The sequence below is a fragment of the Poecilia reticulata genome, chromosome 5 (assembly GCF_904066995.2).
Source record: "Poecilia reticulata chromosome 5, P_reticulata-male-v2, whole genome shotgun sequence".
In the NCBI taxonomy this organism is placed as follows: domain Eukaryota; kingdom Metazoa; phylum Chordata; class Actinopteri; order Cyprinodontiformes; family Poeciliidae; genus Poecilia; species Poecilia reticulata.
This window is the reverse complement of record NC_088834.1, coordinates 11,772,235-11,797,163: the sequence shown is the minus strand read 5'-3', so window position 1 is coordinate 11,797,163 and position 24,929 is coordinate 11,772,235. Positions and strand designations below refer to the sequence as shown.

Genomic DNA, 24,929 nt, shown 5'->3' with positions numbered 1-24,929 from the left:
GCCATTGTAAAATTTCAGCTACAGGGTACAGAGCAAAAACACTAGCAAAGTCCCCAAACAGTAAAAGTGGAATAATTTAGTGATGCATAAGGTAACATTCTCCCCTAGCACACTTTAAAATGAGCTAAAGGGCTGACTGCTCTTCCCTTACGGATAACATTTGGTTAATGGGTGATCTGTGATACTCAGTCCCAATAGAGCTGAGGGATAACAGCTCTTCTTAAAGCCACTAATACACACTGGGTATTGGCACGATCCTTCGTTTACAAATAGCCTGGCCTTGGGGAAAGCAAACAGAAGCCAAATGTAATGAAACTCTGCCTGCACTGAGACAACGTGGGATAAATGTGTGGCAGTAAAAATATTCCAAAGCATAGCTTTATATATAAAAAAATGTCTCATACATATAATAATTTCTTACAAAGATAGATGCAGTGCCTTGATTAGGAAGATGAACGGTTCTTTCTGTCTGGTTCCAAACAAATGCATTACAGTTTGTCCATAAACATTTGCTGCCCAACAGGGTCACTTGTGCATATTAGCAAACTAAAATTAGTTCTGACCCAGGCACGTCAAAGATACATCCTCCAGGGTTCTGTGCATGTCAAGTCAACTATGATTGGTTAAAAGAAACACAAAAAGAAAGTCCATCTACCAGAAGAAATCACAGCCAAGTCACTTTGTAAAACCAACAGCTTTGTAGAAATTAGTCTGCCCCTGCAAAATGAAGCTACCAGTAGAAATCATTAAAAAATATATAAACATTTGCTGTACGGCAAATTCAAACAAATGAAAATGTCATGTGTTTGTCATTCAGAATTTAGATAAATAACTTCATCTTTCCAGCACAATAGCCACTCAATATTCTGACATTTTCCAAGGTTGAAGAGTGTAATCTTTCTCATCTGCAAGGCTTTAAATGCCACTAGTGTAGTATGACAACCGATAAGTGGTATAAGACATCAGGAGGTCGATTCCAGGAGCACCCTGTAAAGTCAGCGTGACATTACCCCTGGCTCTAATAAGGTCAGTCCTGAATCTTACTGTTTGAATCTGTGACCTGCAGCTGAGAGTCGTGGCGCCACCAATGATTTAGAACGGCTGCCTTACATCATCTACTCACTCAAGTGCATGAATGATGCACCAATTAACCTAAAGTCAACAGAGTGCCTGCATTGTTTTGTATGTGGGTGTCTTTTAAAAAGACATATTTAAACTGCAAAGGAGACATTGTCAGTAGTAAGTAACCTTCGCCTACTTTCTTTTAAAATCACTCCTCGGGGGTATAGTAAACAGAAACAAGGAGGTGGAAACCACCAAATCATTGTGTAGTGGCACATATTTACTCTGGATAGTATAACTTGAAAACAGAGTAGCAGAAAGCCACTTGCCACTTGCACACACACACGTGTGTGTGTGTGTGTGTGTGTTTGATGTGTGCGTGTGTAAATCTGACAGAGATGTATGAGTATTTTCCTCCCCACCTGCTCTCATTATGGGCCTGCGTCTTCACTAATCCAGGCAGCCAGACCCACATTCTGGATGCCAGAGTCAAGTTAGTGCAGTCACATCGGTCAAGCACAAAAGGCTATTGTGCAATCACTACAAGCTATAAAAATACTGTTATCGATGCCATTTAAAGGTATTAGAATTATACAACCACTTGAAATGTGTGCTGAGAAAAATATTGACATGTTCTATACTTATTTTAAACGCTTTATAGACCAACAGAAGCTTCTATTTCTCAAGTCAGAGTTAATAAGTATTTTCCTTTTTACCAAGCTCCTAAAGTTGTTACATAATAATAAATAATAAAACGACAGACTAAAGTTAAAGTTCAGTTTTTTGCTGCAGGCAAAGCAAAGGATATTCATCTCTAACCTGCAGTCAAAAACACAAAATCACATCCAGCATGAGTCAGTTATAAAAGTCAACAGTCCAAAATAATTTAATCTGATGAGTGCTTATGCAATATCAGGTAGTGAATATAGTCATTTGCTTTCTGGCAGACACTGAAGAGCACATATTTACTGGATATGTAGAAAAATAAAGCGTTTGAAAGATACAACAAAAGGTGCGAGAGAGATGCAAAGAAATGCAGAGAGCAGAAGAGGAAACCCAGATGTGGCCTTTGGGCTGAAACTGCTGAATCACCACGTCTCTTCTCATAACATCATCACATCGTGAACCCAAAGCATTTTCTCTTGAGCGACACAAAGTCGTGATAAAAAAAAAAGAGGCAGATAGAGAAAAATATTAGACTTGAATAGGCACAACAGAGACAGCGAGCGAAAGGGATAAAAAAAGAGATTCCCAGATGTTCTCCTTTATCGACCCTCCTCCATGTCCCAACCTTGAAAGAAAGGACATTCCCTCCTCCATCCTCCACCTCAAAATGCTCTGGGCACTTACATAAATCTTAAACGAGACTACTCGGAGACATAACTCAATTCCAAACGGCTGAAACTACACACTCTTTCTGTTTTAGATTTATTGATGGGCTCCTCTTATGGCCTTTTTGTGACGGAGTCAGAGAATCCCGTTGCAGAGGCAGAGGTCTGTACACCATGAGTCGTCAGATGCCGAGAGAGCAGTGACGCCTCAGCTTGTTTATGCAACAGAGAGCCAATGTTCACAAAGATATATTTGCGTCATTTGTTGCCTTGTCACGATTGTTTGTTTTGATTCTGTCACTTTCCAGAGCGTGCTATAAATAGTTGTTTTATGTTGGACCTAATCATTTACTGAATCTTGAGATTGAGTTTGTGGTAGAATGATGAATATCTGCAATTTAGAGGAATGAAGATGCATTACTTAATATAGCTGCATTTTTATTAACCATAAAATAAGGCAACATGAATTTACAAAAATAAATGTTCTTAATGGAAACAGGTCAATTTCGAAAAAACTAACATTTTTAATAAGATGATGAGGTTAATAGAGGTATCAAAATATATAAAACTGCAATGGAAACACTATTTTTCGCATCATACGAATCACATGATCAACAACCTGACGTTGCCACTGGCGCAAACCAGGAAGAAGAAGACGACAGGAAGTAGTTGGAGGATCATCAAACCCTAATCAAGCCAAATAACTTAGACCATTATTGTGTTGGATGCAGAATTCAGCACAACTCTCTGAGTCAATAGTTATTTGTTTTTCAATATTCATGAATATTAAACAGTTTTCTGCTTGACAAAGACAAAGATATAAGCAGCCACTCTGCTGTGGATTCCTCCTCTCTTTTCTGTGACCTGTTTGGCAGAAACTCCAAGCTGAAGGTTGTAAACCTTCATTGTTATTTAAATGCAGCACAAATACCAGAAGTAGTTATGCCATCTATATGGCATAAATAACTGATTATAATATTAGAACATCATAACATCAATACTTTGCTTATCACTGTCTAAGGTCTAGTTTTTCTCACTTAACTGCTTTGACTTTGTAAGGTATAATAAACAAAGGACATTTGAAAAATGTTTTATTGTTTCTCCATATTTCAGACTTACCAGTGTTAAGTTATTTTTTTTTTAAATAGCATTTCCTAAATACAACTACATATAAAATATTTTAAAAACAGCATTTGGTTTGATGGTTTAGAGAAATAATTTGATATGTGATCTAATCAGCTTTCAGTCAAAATTTTAAAAACATGGAAGCAGTAAGCTTTAGAGACTTTTTAAATGGGGCTTAGGTTTAAGACCAACTGCACTCCAATTATTCAGTGGATGATCAGATCAGGTTTGATTGTTTTGTTAAGAATAAGGGGTGAAAATGTTCCCTGGGGACCTGCTTGTAAAATGATCACAAACTTTCCAAAATCTGCTTGAGATCTGGTAGTGATCTATGCTAAGATTTAAGGTACAGGTTTTCAAAGTAAAGCCTCCACATTCCTTCTGAAAGAGTAGAGAGTGTTATGACATACTAAATGATCCCTGTAGCTTTTAGGCTTTCTCCGAATTCTCTTGGCAATGCGAGTTCAAATTGAACTCCCTAAGACTTTCTCCTCAGAGACAATTTTAAACTGTCTTGAATATTGTGGTTTCTTCATTAGCGAATAATCTTTTTCTAGAATTATGTATTTAATTTTTGGAGGCCATTAAACCTAAACAGACTGACAGGCAAAAGTCTTTTCTATTTTAGATCATTGATTGCATCAAAATGCACCTGAATGCTTTAGGCTGACCAACTACTAAAACCTGATGTATGTTGTAAATAGTTGATTGAATGTGTTTCGTAAGCATCTGACTGCCTCCTGGTCTCTTCCATAAAAAAGAGGTAGATTTAGATTTTCTTCACCAAATCTTTTATTTTTCTGCCGTTTGACAAACATATGAGAATTCCGTAAATAATGTTTTGCTTTCTTCCTTTGAAAATTATAAAATTGTAGTATTCAGCCATTTTAGCAGTGCCTGTGTGCTGTTTGTTTGTATTTCCTGATGCATTTTTCTCTTTCTCTGTCTGTCTCGCTTTGTGTTTGTGGTGTGTGTGTTGCCCCCGGATACACTTGCCAAAAACTGAATCTGCTCATAGCCCAGATGAGAAATGTGTTATGGTAAATATTTCCTTCAGATGACAGCTGTTTTAGAAGTCAAAGTGCAGGATTAGACCTCTTATGTGAAGCTGATTGACATTCAGATGCAATATTTTCAGCGAGGTCTTCTGTTTACCAAGTTGGACTACTAAAAGCCGACCACTCCTTTCTGTGTGGAAAATCAATAAGACTCAGCCAAATGCTACTCTGGCCCAGAGGCCTCGTGAAAGCTCTGCTATCATCCTCCAAATGAACACAACATTAATATTAATACTTCTCAGACTATAGGAACATCTGGAAAACAAAATACTGTAAACAGAGCAGGTAGATGCAAAAATTAGACATTAGACTTCTTTTTTTTTTTTTGTATTATTCATGTTCCCAATGTCCTGTAACAAATTCTGTATCATATTATGGGTTAAAGCTGTCAATTTAAAACTCCAGCACCAGATCTTAATCAGACCACATTATAGTGGCTGCTTCAAGTCATTTGATGTGATTATCCGTTGTGAAAATTAGAGCCTGGTCAGAACCATGCAATGCTCCTTTAGATGAGAGCAGTACATGTACAATCTGTTTACAAATGACAGTTTTTGATTGGGTATTAAAAGAACCCTAGTGTGTATTTTCATTAATACATGGACGTCAGTAATCTGAAGTTTCTAATGCTTTCTAACTATAAGTAACGGATGATGCTGTATAATCATGACAGATGTTATAGAAGCAGGATTACATAAAGCAAAGCCATGCATTCAAATGTCTCCTTTATGAGTTTAGACTTTAGTGTCACCCATTTGGAGACTGCCACATCACAGGTGGCAGTCAACCAATCACAGCCCACCAAAACAATCACAGCATGAAATGTAGGATTATCATAACCTAGAGCTGCCAGTCACATTCAGCCTGTAAAAAAGCTACTGAGGTTTCCATTGTCAGTCATGTACTTTCAGAGGGTCGTATTGACCAATGCCAATACGACCCTCAATACTATTTAACACAAGGAAGTGTTAAATATTGTGTGTTATAATGTATCATATTACATCTTAACGTATTATGTAATATTGGATTCTATAACATTATTACATCTTGTACTGTTTTACATAGTACCGATGCATTCCAGCATCTGAATCAGATGATATTTGCATCATATTAGTTCCTGTGATATTGTATTGCGGAATACTATTCATATAGTTTTGTATTGCCTCATGCTTCCTCTCATTCTGCCACAATTGATTTTATTACATTATTTTACAGCAACATATTATATCATATTTACCTAAATTCATAATATCATAATGTATATTTCTGTGAACTCTCCTATTGTCTCATAATTTATTGTATCATGATCCCTTGTATTGTATTGTATTATCTGTCTCATATCGTATTGTATAAAATTCCATCATAATGTATTGCATCACATTGCAACAAACTCTACTATAGTGTATTAACTCCTATTCTGTCCCATGTATTGATAGAACCTTTTGCTCATATGTCTTTACCAAGAGAATCACCAACTTATTCTTGATCCATCACGATTAATGTGATGTTGATCCAACATTTGCAATTATAACGCCTTCATATCGGACTTTCTTCTGAGAAAGCTTTCCACAAAGTTTATAAAAAACATATTTGAGAGGTCAAACACTTCAAGTCATCCGAAAGGTGTTCTATGAGATTAAGAAGTTGGGTGTTGAAGGTTCAACATCCATGTCTTAATATGTTGGTGCGGAGTCATGTTGGAACAGTAATATTCCCAAAAATGTTTCCACAAAAGATGAGCATGAAGTTATTCAAAATGTCTTGATATGCTTAAACATTAAGATATATTCTTAAGAAAAATTTCTTGACCTATTTGCAGAGAAGGTATCCTAAGACTGGATTTCATTGAGAGCGGTCCAATCCTAACAAAAATGTTAATAGAAGCAGTTTACATGCCCAGCTGATTTATTTCATGCAGTGGTGGCCATATCTTATCAGTCTGTATTTTTAATCTTTTCAAATTTTTCTCATCATGTTGTTGTGCAGTACTATAGTGTACTGTATTATAGCATGTTGTATTGTTTTGAATCACAGTGTGCTGTTTTCTTTCTCATCTTTCACTCTCTACTGAAGTCTGAGTGTTCAACATTATTCTGCCAACATAAACATCAATCTCAAAATATGGGAATGACATTTTCTATGTTCCCAGATTTTGAAGTGTAATTTTGTAAAATTTCATTCCAGGACATCAAAGTTTGCATATTTGCTTATTGCAAAGCTTTCAGATATGTTTTATATGAAGAGATCAACAATAATTGACCTGCAACAACCCTATAGAGCATCTGTTAAACAGAAAAGGTCATGCAGCAATCATTTTCACAAGACATTTGCAATAGCCTGATAAGATAAAGCTACGTCCAGCTAATGACAACATTAGACGTTCCAGCAATCCATCATCAACTGTTACGGCATGAAAATCTGATTTCCAGGAACCGAATACAGTAGACAGCACTGCAACGTCACGGCTCTGCAGAAAGCTCCCTTTAAATTTGTAGTAGATGATGTTTTATTCAGAGCTACATGCTTTTAGTCCAACAGCGATGTGCATGTTGATAGCATGAGGATCATAGCTGCAGCTTGTGCTGTCGAGAGATGCTAACTGTGACTTCAAGCTTTTTAAAACCAACCCTCTCACACATGCATTAACATAGACACAAATATAGCATCTTAAAGCACAAGTCAAATCACAAGAGCTGAGACAGGTGACAGAACTGGGTGGTGGAATGTGTGAATGCAAAGCCCAGAGAAAATCACTCCTGTCTGTTTTGATTAACAGAGCTATTTTGAGAGCAGCATCACTGGGAGAAGACATTTTATTGCACAGATATGAAGCAACAGAATAAGAAGAATCAAATTTCATGTTTGTGTTGCAACTTTATTGGCTAATAGAACCCATTGGTTTGTTTTGATTTCACAGAGGACTCCAACCATCAATCAACAAGTCATTTTAATAGTGTGCATATCAAAATCATGCCAATCCACCCACATTCAATTAAATAAGCTAATAAATTTTGTGCCTTCTGGCTGACTGAGAACCAAATATTTTCTGTTTCAAGCCTAAGGAGCTTTCCAAACATGAAACACAGTGTGACCTTTTTACTACACACAGATTCCCAACAGATATTTGGACAACCTGTGACATTTTCTCAACACTCACCACTCATGCTGGGGCTCATCAATGACCAACAGGATCTTGAACTTCTTGGAGAGGGACGGAGAAGGGGCCGACTGCTCCACAAAGCCAGCGGCGGATGCGGCCGTCTGTTTGACGGCGTTGGTGATGGAGCTGAAGGAGCTGAAGAAGCCGGAGGACCCACCAGAGGAGGACGACGACTGGGCCTGTTGGGGCTGCTGGGCCAGCTGGGATGGACGGCGCTCCTGTGGCCCGGGAGAGCTGGCAGGCACCTGGGATGGAGTAGGAGCTTTTGTTGGGGAGAGGGCAGGGGCAGGAGCTGAGGCAGGGGCTGCACCCTGCTGGGAAGGAGAGGAGGCGGTGGGGGGTGAAGGAGCAGGTGGGTCAGGCCTCTGAAGGTCTGTCATGTAGCCATTGGGCAGGTTGGACATGAAGCTGCTGTCGGAGAGACGGCGGCGGAGGAAATTCATGGTTTCGGTTGAAAGGTGGGATTCTCAGTCGACTGTAGATGTGTCTTTCTCCTGACTGGGCGCCTCCTGATGTCCAGGCTGAATGGAGTGAAGGCAGAGTGGATCAGGGGTTAGATGAATGACAGAGCAAACAAATCAGTCCAGATGATTGAGGAATGCGTGACAGCAGAGCTGCTTCTGTGTTGGATGGTAAAGCAGAAAGGGAGGAGAGGATGGATGAAGCGAGCGAGGATGGAAACGGCTCTGGTCCAGTCTTCAAGAGACAGCTCCCGAAAGTGCAGCCGGGGCAACAGAAACAGCGAGCGTGTGAGCGGTGTTCCTCCTCCTGAGCCTCACGCCTCCTGAAAATGCGTGTTTGTGACGTGGGACAGTGTGTATCTTCCGGAGAGAGAGAGAGAGAGCTAGAGAGGTGTGGTGTCGCCCCCTTCAGAGAGGTGCTGGTGTTCTCCCTCTTCCTCTCTTCCTTCCTTCCTGCCTCCTGAGCTGCTGCAAGCTGAATGCACCGAAGAGATGATGCCGCCTCTGCTTATCTCACTCTCTCATTCGCTCCCTCTGCCCTTTTCCCTCTTGCTTACTCCCCCTGAGCCACTCACTGGCTGAATCCCCCTCCCCCCCTCACCTCCTCCCGCTCCGCTCTCCTGTCATCATCCTCCTACATCACAGACAACGTTCAAGTGTCGTGCTGCAACACTGTGGCACTGCGTGCCGTGTGCAGCCAGCGGAGGGGGTTTCCTGCATGCGCGCTTGAGGTTGGGTTCACAGTTGGAAACACCATCCATCACGCTCCACAAGCCCCACCTTCTCCTGCTGCCATCCTTCCATCTTTCAGCCGTTGGCTCAACCTGTCACATCTCTTTTCCTGACGATGATTGGACCCGGTTGTTACAAATGATGCATAACTCTAACCCTTTGATGCTGAACCTGATTCAGGATGTACCAATAAAGTGTGAGCAATTTGTGTTTTGACCTACACCTGTTTAGGTTGTCCTTGTGTGTTACACATCTCTGTGGTTGTTGTTTTCTTATCCTGTCTGAATGAAAGGTTTAGAAACAGATTGTGCCATATGCTGCAGACACCCTGAAGCCTCTTGTGGCACAGTTTGGATCAGTAATAAATGAATGATTCAGGAAATAATGAAGAAAATTACAGATTGACACATTCATATTGATAGAATGATTTTCTGGGCCATAAAAGGATGTTTTGCTTTCATACAGGATCACTAAGGGAAGAAAAATAATGGTAATAATATTAATAATGTGCATTTGCAAATTTTAAATTGTATTTTTGTGCTGCTTTTAGAGTAATAACTTTGTCCATATTCACTGGCCTTCCAGCCCATGTTGGTGCTGGACTTGTTTCACTGTGGATAATAGCACTATAGCAGCTTTGGAAAGCCTTTTGAATTTATTCTGAGAATGATAATCACCTCTTGCACAAAAAACTGTTCACCTCCGTGGCACAGAAGCATTCTACTTAGTGAATAGTATGATGGCTGGACCTTCAATGTTTATACTTGCATGATGTTGTTTAACAGGATAAAAATTGCATCATGCAATTGTGAGAAACAGATTTCAACAGAGTTGAACCTGCAAAGATTTAGTCTGATTAAATGTAAAAAATAAAATAAAATAAAAAAAGTGTCTAAATGTTTGGGTTCAACTATTTGTAAAAACTCTTAGGGTTAACGTTAGGTTAACCCTAATGTGCAGAAGCCACGAGTAAAAAGTGAAGGGCAACTTCCCAGGTTCCAAGAATTAAAGAGGATAAGTAACATCAAGGCTGCTAATAACAATGAACTTGATTGGAAATCATTATTTATATTGAATACACCAATAAAAGCTCAGGTTTGCTGCTCTGAAGCATTAAGGTTTATGTTTGCATAATGGAAAATAGGAAAGAAACTCTACCTTCCTGTTTAAGCTGAATTTTTGTAACCACATCCATCACCTCTGCAATGTAGTTCTTCAATTTTTCCCAGCAGCTGTAAGCAGTCCTTGGATTTCTGTCTCATCTTGTAGACCAGACAGGTTCTGAGCCCTCTATTACTGTTGTTCTGTGATGATTAATGTGTCTGTACTGTTCTTTAGTTCAGCCCTCTCTCGCCTTTGGTAGGATATCTTGATATCAGACACATCTTAAATCTGTAGGTGGTAGACACTCTTCAGAGGTCTTATTCTTCTCTTGCTGATTGGATTTCTACTGCCGGAGGGACTCACTTTCTAATTTGTTACTAGCGGTCAGGTTCCCCTCAGCATCATCAAGCAAAAGGACAAGAGAAGCTGGAGAAACCAGAGGCAGATGGAGTTGTGGCCTCTAAGTGGTTGACAACACTAGAGAGAGCAGCTAAGACACTGTAAAGCTCTCAGGGCCTCTAAAAGATGATCCTCTGTGAGGATCTATGAAGATTACTGTTGCACTATGATCTCTCTGGTGGCTTTACAAAAGGATCTGCATATGATGCTGCAATGAGATGCGATCAAATCAAAGCATGATGATGACTTGCAAGTCTTCGTTTTGCAGGATTCAGCTTTTTTTGTGATGAAGTGCAAATCGTTCCAGATTTCATTCACACTAATTCAAATTAGAATCAAAAGAGATGATTTTTTTTCACAATGTATGATTCAGCAGAAGTTGTACCTTCTCTCTTTCAATGCTATTTTCTCCTGGACGTCCTGGCTTCATTAAACATTCACAGTTTCAGGGCATAAGGAGACAGCGATTGCCAAATGGCATCAGCAGAAGCAGCCTGCGTCTGCACCGCCTCTCTAAGCCTTACTTCACATAACCGCCCAAAGATGACAGGACAAAGAGGGAGAAAGGAGATTATTCAAGCGGGAAGAAAATCCCACACACGTCTGAGCTACATTAAGGAGAGCAGCGTGGCATTAAGAGACTGCAGCAGAGGAAAATTTGTCTGACGGTGCCGCACCTTCATCTCGTTTTCAAAAAGCAGACATCGCAGAAAGATTTTGAAGCAGTTTCAATATCAGAAAAAATAATCGGTATTTCTATAAACACTAAACCTTTTATTTCACGTTTGCTGAGCACAGAATAATGGAAATGTATTCCCTGACCTTTGTGGCAGTGATTGAGTTTTCTTGACGCCCAGACATGAAGAGATGTGACTCATAACTATTTTCAGGTGAGTAGTAAGTGTAGTTTAGATTACAGCCAATCACGGCACCAGAGCACATCAGCCGTCTCACCTTGTATTCACCCCTAACACTCTGCTGGACACAGAAACCATTAAGCTGTGGCTTTTAGATTTATTAAAGTGCAGCTCCTGTGTTGTGCAGCGTGACTGAAATTCTGCTGATGATGGAGAAAAAGTGGCACCACTTAATGTGTTATCATAAACAAAGACACACTCTGTTGCAAAGGCATGATATTTTCAGCATGGCGCTTCATCTTGTGGTTACCTTAACTCCACTTTTGATTCTGTAAAGAACATCTGATCTTGTTGTTGTTGTTTTTTTTCTTTGCATAACTTAGAGGATTCTTGCAGCAAGTCACGATGAGTCAGTCCTGATGAAAGGGGGAGGAGATGGTCCGGGTTCAGCCAAGCAGAAGAGAGTCGGAGTGAGTCACGGAGCTGCAGCGTGAACTCCTCTAGCATCCTGAGCTCAGCCTGGCTGGCCCACATGTTTCATGGCATGTACTCATTAGAAATATCACATTTCTGAAAAGCCATCATAGAAAACCTGTGAGAAAAAAATATTAAACAGCTCGATTATGTTCACTTCTTGGGTGAAGGGAGTTTTATTTATCTAAATGTTTCATCGTAGATGAACTCTACAAGTGATTCAAATTTTGACCTTGGTTTTTCTTCTATGACACTGCAGACCCCCTATATCTGCTGGGGTTAAGAACCACAGGCACCTGTGAATAGCTAAAAATCCACAGATGCATGAGTAGGCAGCTACAAGATACATTTGTAGCTTCCTATTCAATAATTGATTAACTTAATTTACTTTATTGTTGCCTGCACCTCCCACAACAAAGTTACAGCAGCCTCTTCCACTCCACTACCTTCCCAACCCATCCCAGGGCAAGGAGGGAGCAGGAGTCAAACCAGCCACTTTCAGGTGTGCATCCAACAGGCCCAAGGAAAATGAATGACCCTGTGGATTGGGTGGTTTGTAAACACTAGATTGTCAAGTAGCATTGCACCTACAGCTTCCCAAGCTGCATTTTCTTTTAAATATTTCAGATGTACTCTACCAGAAAGCAGTGGTGGAGAAAGTACTCAAAAAATGTACTTAAGTAGAAGTACAAATACACAGACAAAAATGTACTCAAGTAAAAGTAAAACTACCACATTAGCATTTGTACTTAAGTAAAAGTAAAAAAGTACTGGCTTTTAAAAATACTTAAGTATTAAAAGTAAAAGTGCTTGCTGAATGGATTACCTAATTGCTAATATCATTAAGTGTACCGATCGTATTTAATTTTAATACATTGGAAAACAACCTGCTGAATACTATTAATCAATCATTAATCATTTTGTCTAGATTAATGTCAAGTTGTCAAAACAAAGACATTTTCAATAATGTCAACTTTGTATTAAAAGTGTCAAGATTTACTGAATGACGCTTTATGACAACAGTCATAAATATTTATGAAGACTTATTCATGTCCATGACAGATGTTTATGACGGTGTCATGTCAGTCTTATTCACCCGCCTTCAGTAAAGTGTTACCGGCTGGGTTTATGTAGCATTTGATTTTTAACAAAATATTTATACCTGTATTTCATAAAAATAATGGTAGACTTTCGGCATTTATTTTGAAGTATGTTGATCCTGTTTACAACTATGATTTTCATGTTCAAAAGCAATTTTTTTATGTTCCATCTTATAGTAATAACTTAACAAAACTGTTTATTTGACTTCAAAGACTAGAGTCGAGATTGCTTTACATTTAATTTATACATTGAAAATTTGTATAGTAAAATGCAATAAATTAGTTGTGATGTACAGAAGATAAACATTAGCAAGCTCAAGAATATGTTTAGCTCTTAATATATAATAGTAAATGTTAGTTATAAAGACTAGATCAGTGTTTTTCAACCACTGTTCCGCGGCACAGTGATCGTCAGGTGTGCCGTGGAAATTATTCAATTTCACCTAAGGTACCGTATTTTCCGAACTATAAGCTGCTACTTTTTTTCTAAGCTTTGCTGTGTATTTTTCTTCAACCACCAGAGGGCTCTCTAGCAGGAAGTGAATCATTAGAAGTCAAAATTGTAAATCAAAAGAAGAACGTGCTAATTTTCGACCACATGCTAGCAGCAGGCACGACAGAGAAATGTTTTCAAACTCATATCATGCAGCTTTTAAGTTGAGGGCTGTCGATCTGGCACTACAGGAGAGAAATAGAGCCGCTGCATTTAAGCTCGGTGTGAACGAAACCATGGTTCGGCTTTGGAGACGGAGTGCTGTGTCCTTAATATATGCAGCAGATTTATTAGGACCCCGCCCTCTGCTGGGTCCTTATGGAAAATCGAGAGCAGCTTCCAGTTTTTTTTGTTTCTGTTTTTTCAAAAAAAAAATTGAAGGTGCTAGTATGGTGCGCGCTATAGTTCTAAAAATACGGTCATTGATTTTAAAAGATTTTTTGAAAATTAATTATCTGCCAATAATGCCATCTTCGAGTGTCTGCTGTAGCAGTGACTAGCGGCGTAATCATGTAATTTTCTTACCACTAGATGGCAGTAGGTACAGAACATTTTACATTACAACAAGAGAATTAGTGATGCATGAATGTTACAGGTAGCGGTGAGAGCATCGTATCTAGCAAGATTGTGACGACAGTGATGGAAAAGACAGAGAAGCTCAGCAGTAGTTGGGTTGGAAAGAATATGGGTCCATTTCCCACAACATATCTGTGTGAAATGAGCTTCTCAAGCCTGGCTACTATAAAAACTAAAACCAGAGAGAGACTGAGAGTTGTTGAGGAAGAGCTTTGTCTTCAATTTCTGCCAGGAAATAAGATCTGTTTTCATGGGTAAAATATACAGATATTGGCATTTTGTACATGCAACTCTTCATATTGTAACAGTGAATATGAAGTGAAATGTTTCCCAAATATTATTGCTTCTTTCAGAATAAGAATTATTTTCTGTATTCCAGCTATAAGAATGCTTGTGGATTAGTTTGTAAAACAGTTTGAAGTTTTCTACAACTTCTTTAAATTTAACACAACAGTGTTGTGGCACTGTTCAGGTGTATTTTTGAAGTGGACATGTTGAGTGCAATTTGAAATAAGAAATGTAAAATGTGATAAAATACATTTTTGTGTTTATTTGATTCCTATTCAAGAAACTTTGATAAGAATGACTAAATATGTAACATAGGCGGCTACAGAGTATCTTTGTTTACATTTTTGGTTGGTGGTGTGCCTCGAGATTTTTTCAATTAAAATAATGTACCTTGGCTCAAAAAAGGTTGAAAAACACTGGACTAGATGACATGTCAATTTATGGTCTTAAATTGCAAAATAAAGTCTGCAAATTGATTGTAGAATGGTTTCATTTTTACATCACTTTGCATGAGATACTTTCAAACTAAGTGTTTTGTGTTCTACAACTACATTTCCTGTGGACTTAGAATTTAATTTTGTTTCAAAATTATGTTAATAATATATTAAATACATTAACTGTAATATATTTTACACTATAATTAACATATGGTATAGAATACAGACTTCAATGGTATTTGGAAATGTCCAAGGTTTTTTAAAAAGTTTGTGAATGCATCACAAAAAACAGAGTAAAAAGAGAGAATTTCAGTTTTGGGTTAACAAAATATAGGTAAATTTGACATAAAAATAAAACTGTTAAAATAAGGAAAATATTTTGATGGAAATTCTGAAAAAAAAATACAGAAAATGTCCTGTTAATTCTCTGCCATGATATTTTCAGTGTTTTTTACAGAATTTCCATCAGAAGTTTCCCGTAATTTAACAGTATTTTATTTCAAAGTTTTCCATGAAAAAATAGGGAAATATCCTGGTAATTTCTGCCAGTACACTTTCTTGTTTTTTATGGAATTTCAGCAGAATTTTTCCATAATTTAACAGTTTTTTCCCCAATAATTTAACATGAACAAACTGTTAAATTATGGCCCACCACCATTTCAGGTGACATTTCCCATATTCTCAAACTCAAAGCTTGACATGTATGGGGCAACGTGATAGTTCATCTACTGACTGACTACATAAACTACAAGCTGAATCATAGATACTTTTAATAAGCGTATTTGTGAGCCTGCCTCTTTTTATTAAATTGAAATTAATTTTAGATTTTTGTATGACTTTTTCTCATATTAACTTAGAAAACGAGTTGTTATTATTACAGGTTAATTTTCTAAACAACAAAAAAGTAACTGCTGGGGAAGCTCAAAAATGAAAAATTGGACTGATATTGATATCCGATAGTAACACTGCTGTTATGCCAGATTAACCAAAACTTTATTTTGTCAATTTTTTTTATATGATCACTCGATTAATCGTAAGAATAATCGATAGATTACGCGATTACTAAAATATTTGTTTACAATAGCCCTAATTATATAAATAAAATAGGATTTATAGGTGGATCGGGGGGATTAATTCTCTCCTTCGCCCCCTCCTTCTACAGCCAGACCTCCTCCCCCTTCTTGCAATTTGCTGTCCGGCCGCCCCCCCCACCCAGCACTCAACGGTACGCTTGACCGGCCCGACCCTCTTTGACCCCTCACATCTACCTCTACATTGAAGGGGGGCTAGTGCACCTCTCATGGTACACTAGCCCCCCCAATGTCTCTCCTTCACCCCCCCCTTCTACAGCCAGACCTCCTCCCCCTTCTTGCAATTCGCCGTCCGGCCTCCCCCCACCCCCTCTCCCCCCCAGCACTCAATGGTATGCCCCACCCTCTTCGACTCCTCACATCTACCTCTGCATTGAGGGGGGGCTAGTGCACCTCTCATGGTACACTAGCCCCCCAATGTCTCTCCTTCGCCCCCTCCTTCTGCAGCCAAACCTCCTCCCCCTTCTTGCAATTCTCCGTCCGGCCGCCCCCCCCAGCACTCAATGGTATGATAGACTGGCCCCACCCTCTACGACCCCTCACATCTACCTGTACATTGAAGGGGGGCTAGTGCACCTCTCATGGTACACTAGCCCCCCAATGTCTCTCCTTCGCCCCCTCCTTCTGCAGCCAAACCTCCTCCCCCTTCTTGCAATTCGCCGTCCATCCGCCCCCCAGCACTCAACGGTACGCTAGACCGGCACCACCCTCTTTGACCACTCACATCTACCTCTGCATTGAGGGGGGGCTAGTGTACCTCTCATCGTACACTAGCCCCCCCACAATGTCTCTCCTTCGTTCAATCCTTCGCTTCCCCCTCCTCTCTAACGATACGTCAGCCCCCCACCTTCTCTCCTTCTTCTTCGAACCCCTTCTAGCCTCCCAGTGGGCCATCGTTCCCTCGGCCTCCAATTCTGATTCTTCGGGTTAATCTACCCGTCTTTCTCTCACTGTAACAACAGATGACTAATGGTTTCCGGTATTCTCAGGTTGAAAACTTGTAAGCAATCTTTAAGGCCATAATCATCCGCTCTGGTAAGATGCGAAGTTCTTCTGAGGAACAGTTTTGATACTTCTGACAAGGTGTCACTAGGTTGGTGAGATTAGGCATGAGGACTCAGAGGTCTGTGGTGAGTCGGAGACAGGTCCTGACTCAGAGACAGGTCATAACTCTGTGGCAGGTCCCGACTCTGTGGCAGGTCCCATCTCTGAGGCGGGTCCTGACTTGGGGACGGGTCCCGACTCAGAGGCAGGTCCCGTCTCAGAGGCAGGTCCCGTCTCAGAGGTAGGTCCCGTCTCAGAGGTTGGTCCCGTCTCAGAGGTCGGTCCCGTCTCAGAGGCAGGTCCCGTCTCAGAGGTCTGTCCCGTCTCAGAGGTCTGTCCTGACGCTGAGGCGGGTCCTGACTCTGAGGCGGATCCTGACTCGGAGACGGGTCCAGGGACGGGTCCTGACTCGGAGACGGGTCCCATCTCAGAGGCAGGTCCCGTCTCAGAGGTCGGTCCCGTCTCAGAGGTCGGTCCCGTCTCAGAGGTCTGTCCTGACGCTGAGGCGGGTCCTGACTCTGAGGCGGATCCTGACTCGGAGACGGGTCCAGGGACGGGTCCTGACTCGGAGACGGGTCCCATCTCAGAGGCAGGTCCCGTCTCAGAGGTCGGTCCCGTCTCAGAGGTCGGTCCCGTCTCAGAGGTCGGTCCTGTCTCAGAGGTCGGTCCCGTCTCAGAGTTCTGTCCTGACTGGGTGACAGGCCACGACTCTGAGGCGGGTCCAGACTCTGAGGCGGGTCCAGACGCTGAGGCGGGTCCTGACGCTGAGGCGGGTCCAGACGCTGAGGCGGGTCCAGACTCTGAGACAGATCCTAACTCGGAGATGGGGACGGGTCCTGACTCGGGGATGGGTCCTGACTCTGAGACGGGTCCCGTCTCAGACGTCTGTCCTGACTCGGTGACGGGATCTGACTCTGAGGCGGGCCCTGACTCTGAGTTCGGCCCTGACTCCTCCAAGTCAGTACCAACCTCTGAGTTGACCAAATTTAGAGGCCCAGCTAAGTGTGGACTAAACACAACATTTGATCCATTCTTGGTGGGCTCTTGCCTCTCTTCTTCATCTGGATTGTCTCCACAACCCGCAGCCTTTTTGATGAGGTCCCATGCCTTTTGGAGAAAGGTGTCTTTGAGATTGATTTTTCTCGGTCGTGCAAGGGTTCTTTTAAAGCATTCCACAACCTTGTGAATCACTATTGGGTTGTTGCTTTTAATCATTTTGAAGAGCAGTTCTCTAACTGCGTCTTCATTGCCCCACAGAAGTTGCAGGATGTCTCGGCAGGCTTTTTTTTCCATTTTGTCATAAAAGACAAAATCTATGTCCTTGACTTCTTTCCATATTTTTGGAGCAAGCTTTCTCTGGACCGGTTCGATGTGCTTCCTTTTGTAATGCCCATAGCTAGATCTGTAACTGGACTTATAAATCAATCTCCATAGAATATTTTGAACCATAATTCTCCTTTCATCTTCTGTTCCACGTCTGAATCCCATCCTGTTTGCGTCCCTCAAAAATTGTTCAGGGTCCATGGTTGCCTGAGTATAATCTTCACTCAGGCAGTTTTCATCTGCGTACAAGTCTTCAGTTGGAAAAAAAGTCTTTCGGATCTTTCTTTTGGTAGACGTGAACATTTTCTCTTTAGGAACAGGATTCTCCAGATGCTTTTTGAATTTTTCCACGATGACTTGGTGTCCTTCTGGGTAATCCAGTAGTGCGATTAAATGCAGTCCACTGGCAAAGTGGAATGCATCTCTCGCAAGACTCTGGAAAATCCTTTCACCAAGTTCTTCTGAAATCTCCGAGAGTACGTTCACATTTATATCTCCAGTTTTTCTCAAAAGCAATTTCAAAATTTTGCTATGTTGTTCCTCAAAGACTTGTCGGACAAGATGCAGAGTTGGTCCATCTGCAGCCTTTTCTATCACTTCCCACAGAAGTTCACTGAGAAAGTTTCTCTTTTTGTAATCTGGGCTTCTTTGACCAGGATGAACTTTGCTGGACAATGTCTTTTTCACTTTCCTCCAAAAAGAAACCTTAGGTTTCACATCAATTTCTCTCTCTGGGCTTTCGTCGTTCATCTTTATTGTGCTGAGCTAAAACGTCCAAATGAATCTCGAGTTGACTGACTTGTTAACCGATTTGTGGTAACTGATCAGAGAATTAACTGATCAGTTGGTGATGTCATGGACTCTATGACATCATAAAGTCATCCTCAGAAGGGCCTCATGACACAGACATCATTTGAAGTCATGCTGATGACGTCATTGTAAGCAGCATGGCAACTGTTGCTAAGGGTAAAAATAGCACGCAGTGAGCATGCGCTGTGAAAAAAAAACTTAATCTGTGGGCACTAGATGCATTATTCCCGCAAGTCTGAACTGGCAGTGATTTGTGCAGCTTAACAGGAGGGGCCAGGGAACCATTGGCCCCTCCACTTACCGCCCACCCATTTTTATTTGTTATTTGGGTTCCATCTCCTAACAGGCATAGAGCAAATGTCAGTGGAACCACAACATGACCTGGGCCGGTCTATCAGTCAAACAAACCTCTTGTGATGCCCACTGGTGTGTGAAAAGGAGCATTTAAATGTATATGGGATAATAATAATAATAATAATAATAATAATAATAATAATAATTTACTTGTTAACAGGGGTTAAAGACGATGGGTGCAGTAACGGTGTTTCACCGGTATGTGGTGCATGGGAACTCTGAGCTGCCAGTTGCTCTTAGTACATTAGAAATGTGCCATTTTAATGAACAATGCCACAGATAAAGCATATTTTTATTATGTTTACTCTCTGTAACATGGTTTAGACTTAGATATGTGATTCTATGCATCATAATTTCAGGGACGGAAACATCTTGTCTCCTGTCCTAACATAACATGAACTTCACTTTTTTTTTTTGCTACTAGTAGCTTTTATTTTTTAAAGAAATCCAACAGAAAGGGGATGGAAAGAAGGTGGGTGGGAGAGGACAGGCAACCAAGGAGCCAGTAGCAGAGTTGTAGTCAAGGTCACCGACCCAAGACCAAGTCAAGATCAGCACCCCGCGCTATGTGACACAAAAAAATTAACTTTTACTTATCAAAATTGCTTCTCAAATTGATCTGAAAGATCCACTTTCCCATAAAAAACTAGTTATTAAATACGTAGAGCTTAAATAAATGCAATCAGTAAAGATCTGTCCAGAAGAATCGGATCGTTCCTGAATGTACCAGCGTTGTCCCATATGTGCGACACCTCAGTCAAAACCTCCACACAATAATTCAGCGCATGAGTGACAACTTTTTTTCATCGCAGATGCAACATGTGTGTCTACGTCAGTACAGCTAGCTTTGCTAGCATCACGTCCACAGATCTTACCTTTCTTTAAGCTTTCCTTCCAAGTGACGCTAAAAGTTGGACGAAGTCCCCACAGTCTGTGAAAGCGAAGCGCTGCTGATTTTACATGTCGCCATATCTTATGATTTATGCAGCGCTATTATATTACTGATGATTAGACTCGCTCAGAGGAAACCACTGCGCATGTCTGGAGCTTCGCGTGCGAGTAAAGGTGGAGGCGATGGGTGACAACAGACACGTAAGTTACAATATTGCTCGGATTTTAAGGCGCCACCTTAAGTCCCTGAACTTCACATTTTAACAGAAAAAAAGAGCAACGCGACTTGGATGTAACGAGTAACGCGACAGTTTTGTAGAAATGTAGTGAAGTAGAAAGTACAGATACTTACTGTAAAATGTAGTGGAGTAAAAGTAGAAAGTCCCCATTATTAAATCTACTTAAGTAAAGTACAGATACACGAAAACTCTACTTAAGTACAGTAACAAAGTACTTGTACTTCGTTACTTCCCACCACTGCCAGAAAGGTGAATTCACAAAACCTAAACCACAAATAGGCAGGACGTCAACCATACTTTTCTTGGTTTCGACTAAGACAGTTTGAGTTGTGTTATCAAGATTTCTACACATTTTTCTTGTAAGAATTCCACCCTTTTCCAGACTCAGTACTTCATTATTTTTGAACAATAAAAGCTCAATTTCACCAGGATTTTTTAATATATATATTTCTACATGGACTAGGTTTTCAGTAAGCAAAAATTACACCCTGTAAGAAGATGGATTTTCAATCCAATACTTTCCTATTACTCAGGGAAGCTTTGCATAATGTGATTCAGTGGATTAATTAAATACATTAACCAGTGCTCCTGATCATCAAACAATCTTGTACTTCCAGTCTTTGTCATTTAAATAAAACAATTATCCAATAACCTGCAGCATCACAGATGTTCTCTAGGAACAGAAACATCAATGTAACATAAGATCCAGACATGCTACTTCCATAAAAGATTCCCTTCTAAAGGGAGTCCTTTGTCTCAATCAGGCTTACTGTGATAGAAACATAATTTGAGAACTCACTGAAAGTACAGGCAATAAAATGTGTCATTTGTTCTGCAGCGTCTTCATCTGTGGATGGGTTGACTCCAAACAACCAAACACTTTAAGAAGTGTCTGTGTGCTGCATGTGAATCTACTTGGCTTAACAAGGATGATTTTCTGTTGATTTCTGAGTGTGTGGGTGGATGTACAAAACCTCCCATGGCTTCACTGGTGCAACTAAGATAATCATTCTCATCTGGTGTTGATTGTAGTAGCAAATTTACCTGGAATAGCGCATTGTTCATCGTACCCATTAAATTGTAGAAATTGAATAATCTTTTAAGGAATTGCTCAAATGCTTTTCATTTTGGTGCTAGTTTTAGGTAATGACTAGTAGTAATAGAGAAGCAGAAAGCTGATTGGATGTTAATCTACTTGCTGTGCTGGAAGTTATTCTGAGAATTTACAGATTTATAGACCCAGAAATGGCATTACACAAGTAGGTAGGGAAATATAGGACAATATTAATATAACAAATTGTTCTTCTTGTTGCCATTTTACTTTATTCCTGTAGACATAATTGGTAATGCTCTGTGAATTAGCAAAAGCTTTGAGGTTTTTTTTTTTTTTTTTTAGCACAATAGGCTTTTATTCTAACTAAGGTTCAACTGGGTGATTACATAAAATATATATTTTTGAATGAATTAGATGGATCCCTGAGATTAAAACACCCACACACAACATGGAGATCTGAAGCAAATCTCCCATTAATCCAAAAACACACACATACAAATAGATGCTTATATTTTTACAAAAGGAGGATTTATTAAGTTATATTTTAGGCAGAACAGAAAGTACTAGTTCAAACTTGCCATGGAAACAGATCGAAGAAATGTTGGCTCACAGCTTACATACAACAAGAAAGCTCCAGAACAACAATAAAAAGACACTGGATACGATTTTTTCACCGGATGAGAAGCACTTCATTGAAACTGTAAAATATAACTATGCACAAGCAAAATCTAATTTTCTGATTCTTTGAAAACAGATAAATAAGTAAAATATGCAATTTAATAATGCTTAACAATTAAATCATTATAACAAAAATCTATTTTAAAGCAGATGCATAATTTATATAAACTGAACACTACTCCATAATGGTTAGGCTTGAATGAATGAGTCGAGCAGTGTGCTGAGATGACATGCGTTGACATTATATAAATAACTGAATTGATTTTTCCAGACAACACTGCTCAAAGATTCTCATATATTGAGCAGATATTTTTTTTTACAATTATTTATACTTTTGTATTGCTAAATTAGAAATTCAGAAAGATTTAATAAGATACAAAATTATTCATATTTTCAATGTTAATTCTTAGTGTTGATTGTTAAACTTTGTATTGTCTTAATGGAATAAAATTCTATTAAATTTAATTTGTTAAAATGTGGAAAAGGCCTCAATGAAAAGGAAATTCTTAAAAAAAGGCTTTTGAATGAGTCTCTGAAAGAGACGTTTAAAATATTTAATTGCTTTACTTTTGGCTTTATAATGTGACATGATTGATGCACCTACTTCAAACTTTTGAACATGTGATAGGTTGGTCAGTCCTTTGTAGTGATTCCTTCTTACTACTATTCCCTCGGAGTTGCAGAAAATCTGATCAAACTATAGAGTCCATCAAGAAACCAGCTGGACTGAGCTGGAGATATAACTGATGAGCCAATCAAGATTAGGCTGGATAAATGTTTGTTGTTGTTGTTGTTGTTGTTGTTGTTGTTGTTGTTGTTGTTGTTGTTGTTGTTGTTGTTGTTGTTAGCAAGGAGCTATGCTACGCTAGTTTACGTTTGAAATTTTTTCCCCATCATGCATCATGATAACTGGAACGAGTTATCTCGTTCCAGTTGAACGAGATAACTCGTTCAGCTGGAGCTTCAGCTGAACGAGTTATCTATAGAAATTTCTACTCGTCGTTTTAATTAACTTGTTAAGCATTCAGCCAGTGCAATGACATGTTCCAGTACTGCTAGTCTCACAGTGTTTTTTCAGCTGTTTCAAAATACAGAGGGTCAGAACTACATTTCTATGCATATGTGAAACAGGTTAATCAATGTCCTGCCAATCAGGATGTTCAACAACACAAACTTTCTATGCTTTCTATGCTGTATCCCTTCTGTTGTGGAACAGAAAAGACATCTTCTGTCATGTTTTTCTTTTCTTTGGGAGGTTTGAAGAAGCAGTGCAGCACAGGAGTCTTGTGGGGTTAATGGTGCATTTTCTTTTGATGCTCCAACACTGGGCATGGGCAGCAATAGCCATTACCATGGCAACAGTAAGATAAAGTTGAAAAGCTTCTCCAGGTTTTATTGTTGGGTGTATGTATTTGTACATGTATCCTGCACATTAGTGTATTTATTAATGGATATGTGAGCTTTAATTATGTGTATTCTAATGGAATAATAGATCTTTAAATGTATTAAAATACGGAGCAACTGAATTGCAAAAACTGTAATTTCCAATTATTAGAAATATGTTGCTATGGATGTGTCCCCCACTCAAAACACAAGGAACACTTTCCAACACTTAAAACTTGTCAGAGTGTGTGTGCATTGGGTAATTTTACTGGCATAAGTCGTGAGCACACATTTTCAGTTAACAAGCAAGATTTCATCTCTTTGTTCTCAAAAGTTGTAACGCTTGCTCTCTTTCAAATATTCTAAAATCTTAGTATTTGCGCTCAGATTTTCTCCTTGTGCTCAAAACTTCCTCTCTGTTAGGATCACATCTCCACTCGCTTACGAATTCTTGTCTGCTCTCTCTGGAAACAAAAGTACCGTTGCCTGGCAACCATCTCAGCCAATAGAATGAAAGTGTCATTCTGGGCACCTTTTTAGGGTGCATTTGTTTCGTTCGAGTGGGTGTGCCTGTGTGGCTACTATCGATTGTAGCAACCTGTGCCGTCCACTGAATGTTGGGAGAAACAACTTCAGCTTTCTGTTCCATGTTAAAACTTAGAGATAAGGAAAACATAAACACAGTATTACACGTTTTGAGAAGAAAGAGATGAACTCCTGCTTGCAAACTGAAAATGTGTGTTCTCGACTTATGGCAGTAAGATTCCCCCGCAGGTGTGCCCCAAAGAACAGCTTTCCTTACCTAAAAACTGAAAATTTGTTCTGCAACCAGTGAAATGATGCATATCTTTACTTAATAATCTTATAGTGATTTAAAAATCTATGTAGATTATTCTTGGTATGTACACCCTCATCCACCTACATAGCTAATTTTAGTGTTTTTTCTCTCTATTGAGTCATTTTCACATGACACCCACTCAGTCACCGTATGGAACTGTGACTTCAACACTGCTTAGTTAAAAATCTGTATAAATACTGAATTTTTCAAAGTGATTTGCACACTTAGAAATTGTTTTCCACACAAAGCTTTCAAAAATTAGATAATCAGTAAGAACATTTGGCTGAATTTCCTTTTTGCATCAATAGCACAAAATATTGCATTTGTCTTAAAAAGGTATAAAGTAACTTCCTACTTTACAATACAAAAAAGTAAGCAATGAAGCAGTCTAACAGCTCGTAAATAGTGTTCCAGTGAAGATTTTATTTATATGCATAAATGTCAAATTGACTAATTTGATTGATTGATAAGTTATTTTCAATTATTTGAGATGTTCTCTTTGTCCGTATGAGATAATAATCCGTACTACTGAGCCAGTTCTGAAAAAACAATGTTTGAATTAAATAA

General features: G+C 39.5%; 1 protein-coding gene across 1 annotated transcript in view; it reads right to left on the bottom strand.

Moving 5' to 3' along the window:
* Nucleotides 1–8,764, bottom strand: part of syn2b (synapsin IIb) — a 70,347-nt gene extending 61,583 nt beyond the window's left edge. Inside the window, exon 1 of the mRNA XM_008408551.3 lies at nucleotides 7,734–8,764. Within this exon, the coding sequence (XP_008406773.2) occupies nucleotides 7,734–8,179 (446 nt within the window). The 5' untranslated portion in view covers nucleotides 8,180–8,764. The remainder of the gene's footprint in view (nucleotides 1–7,733) is intronic.
* Between the last annotated feature and the right edge of the window lie 16,165 nt (nucleotides 8,765–24,929).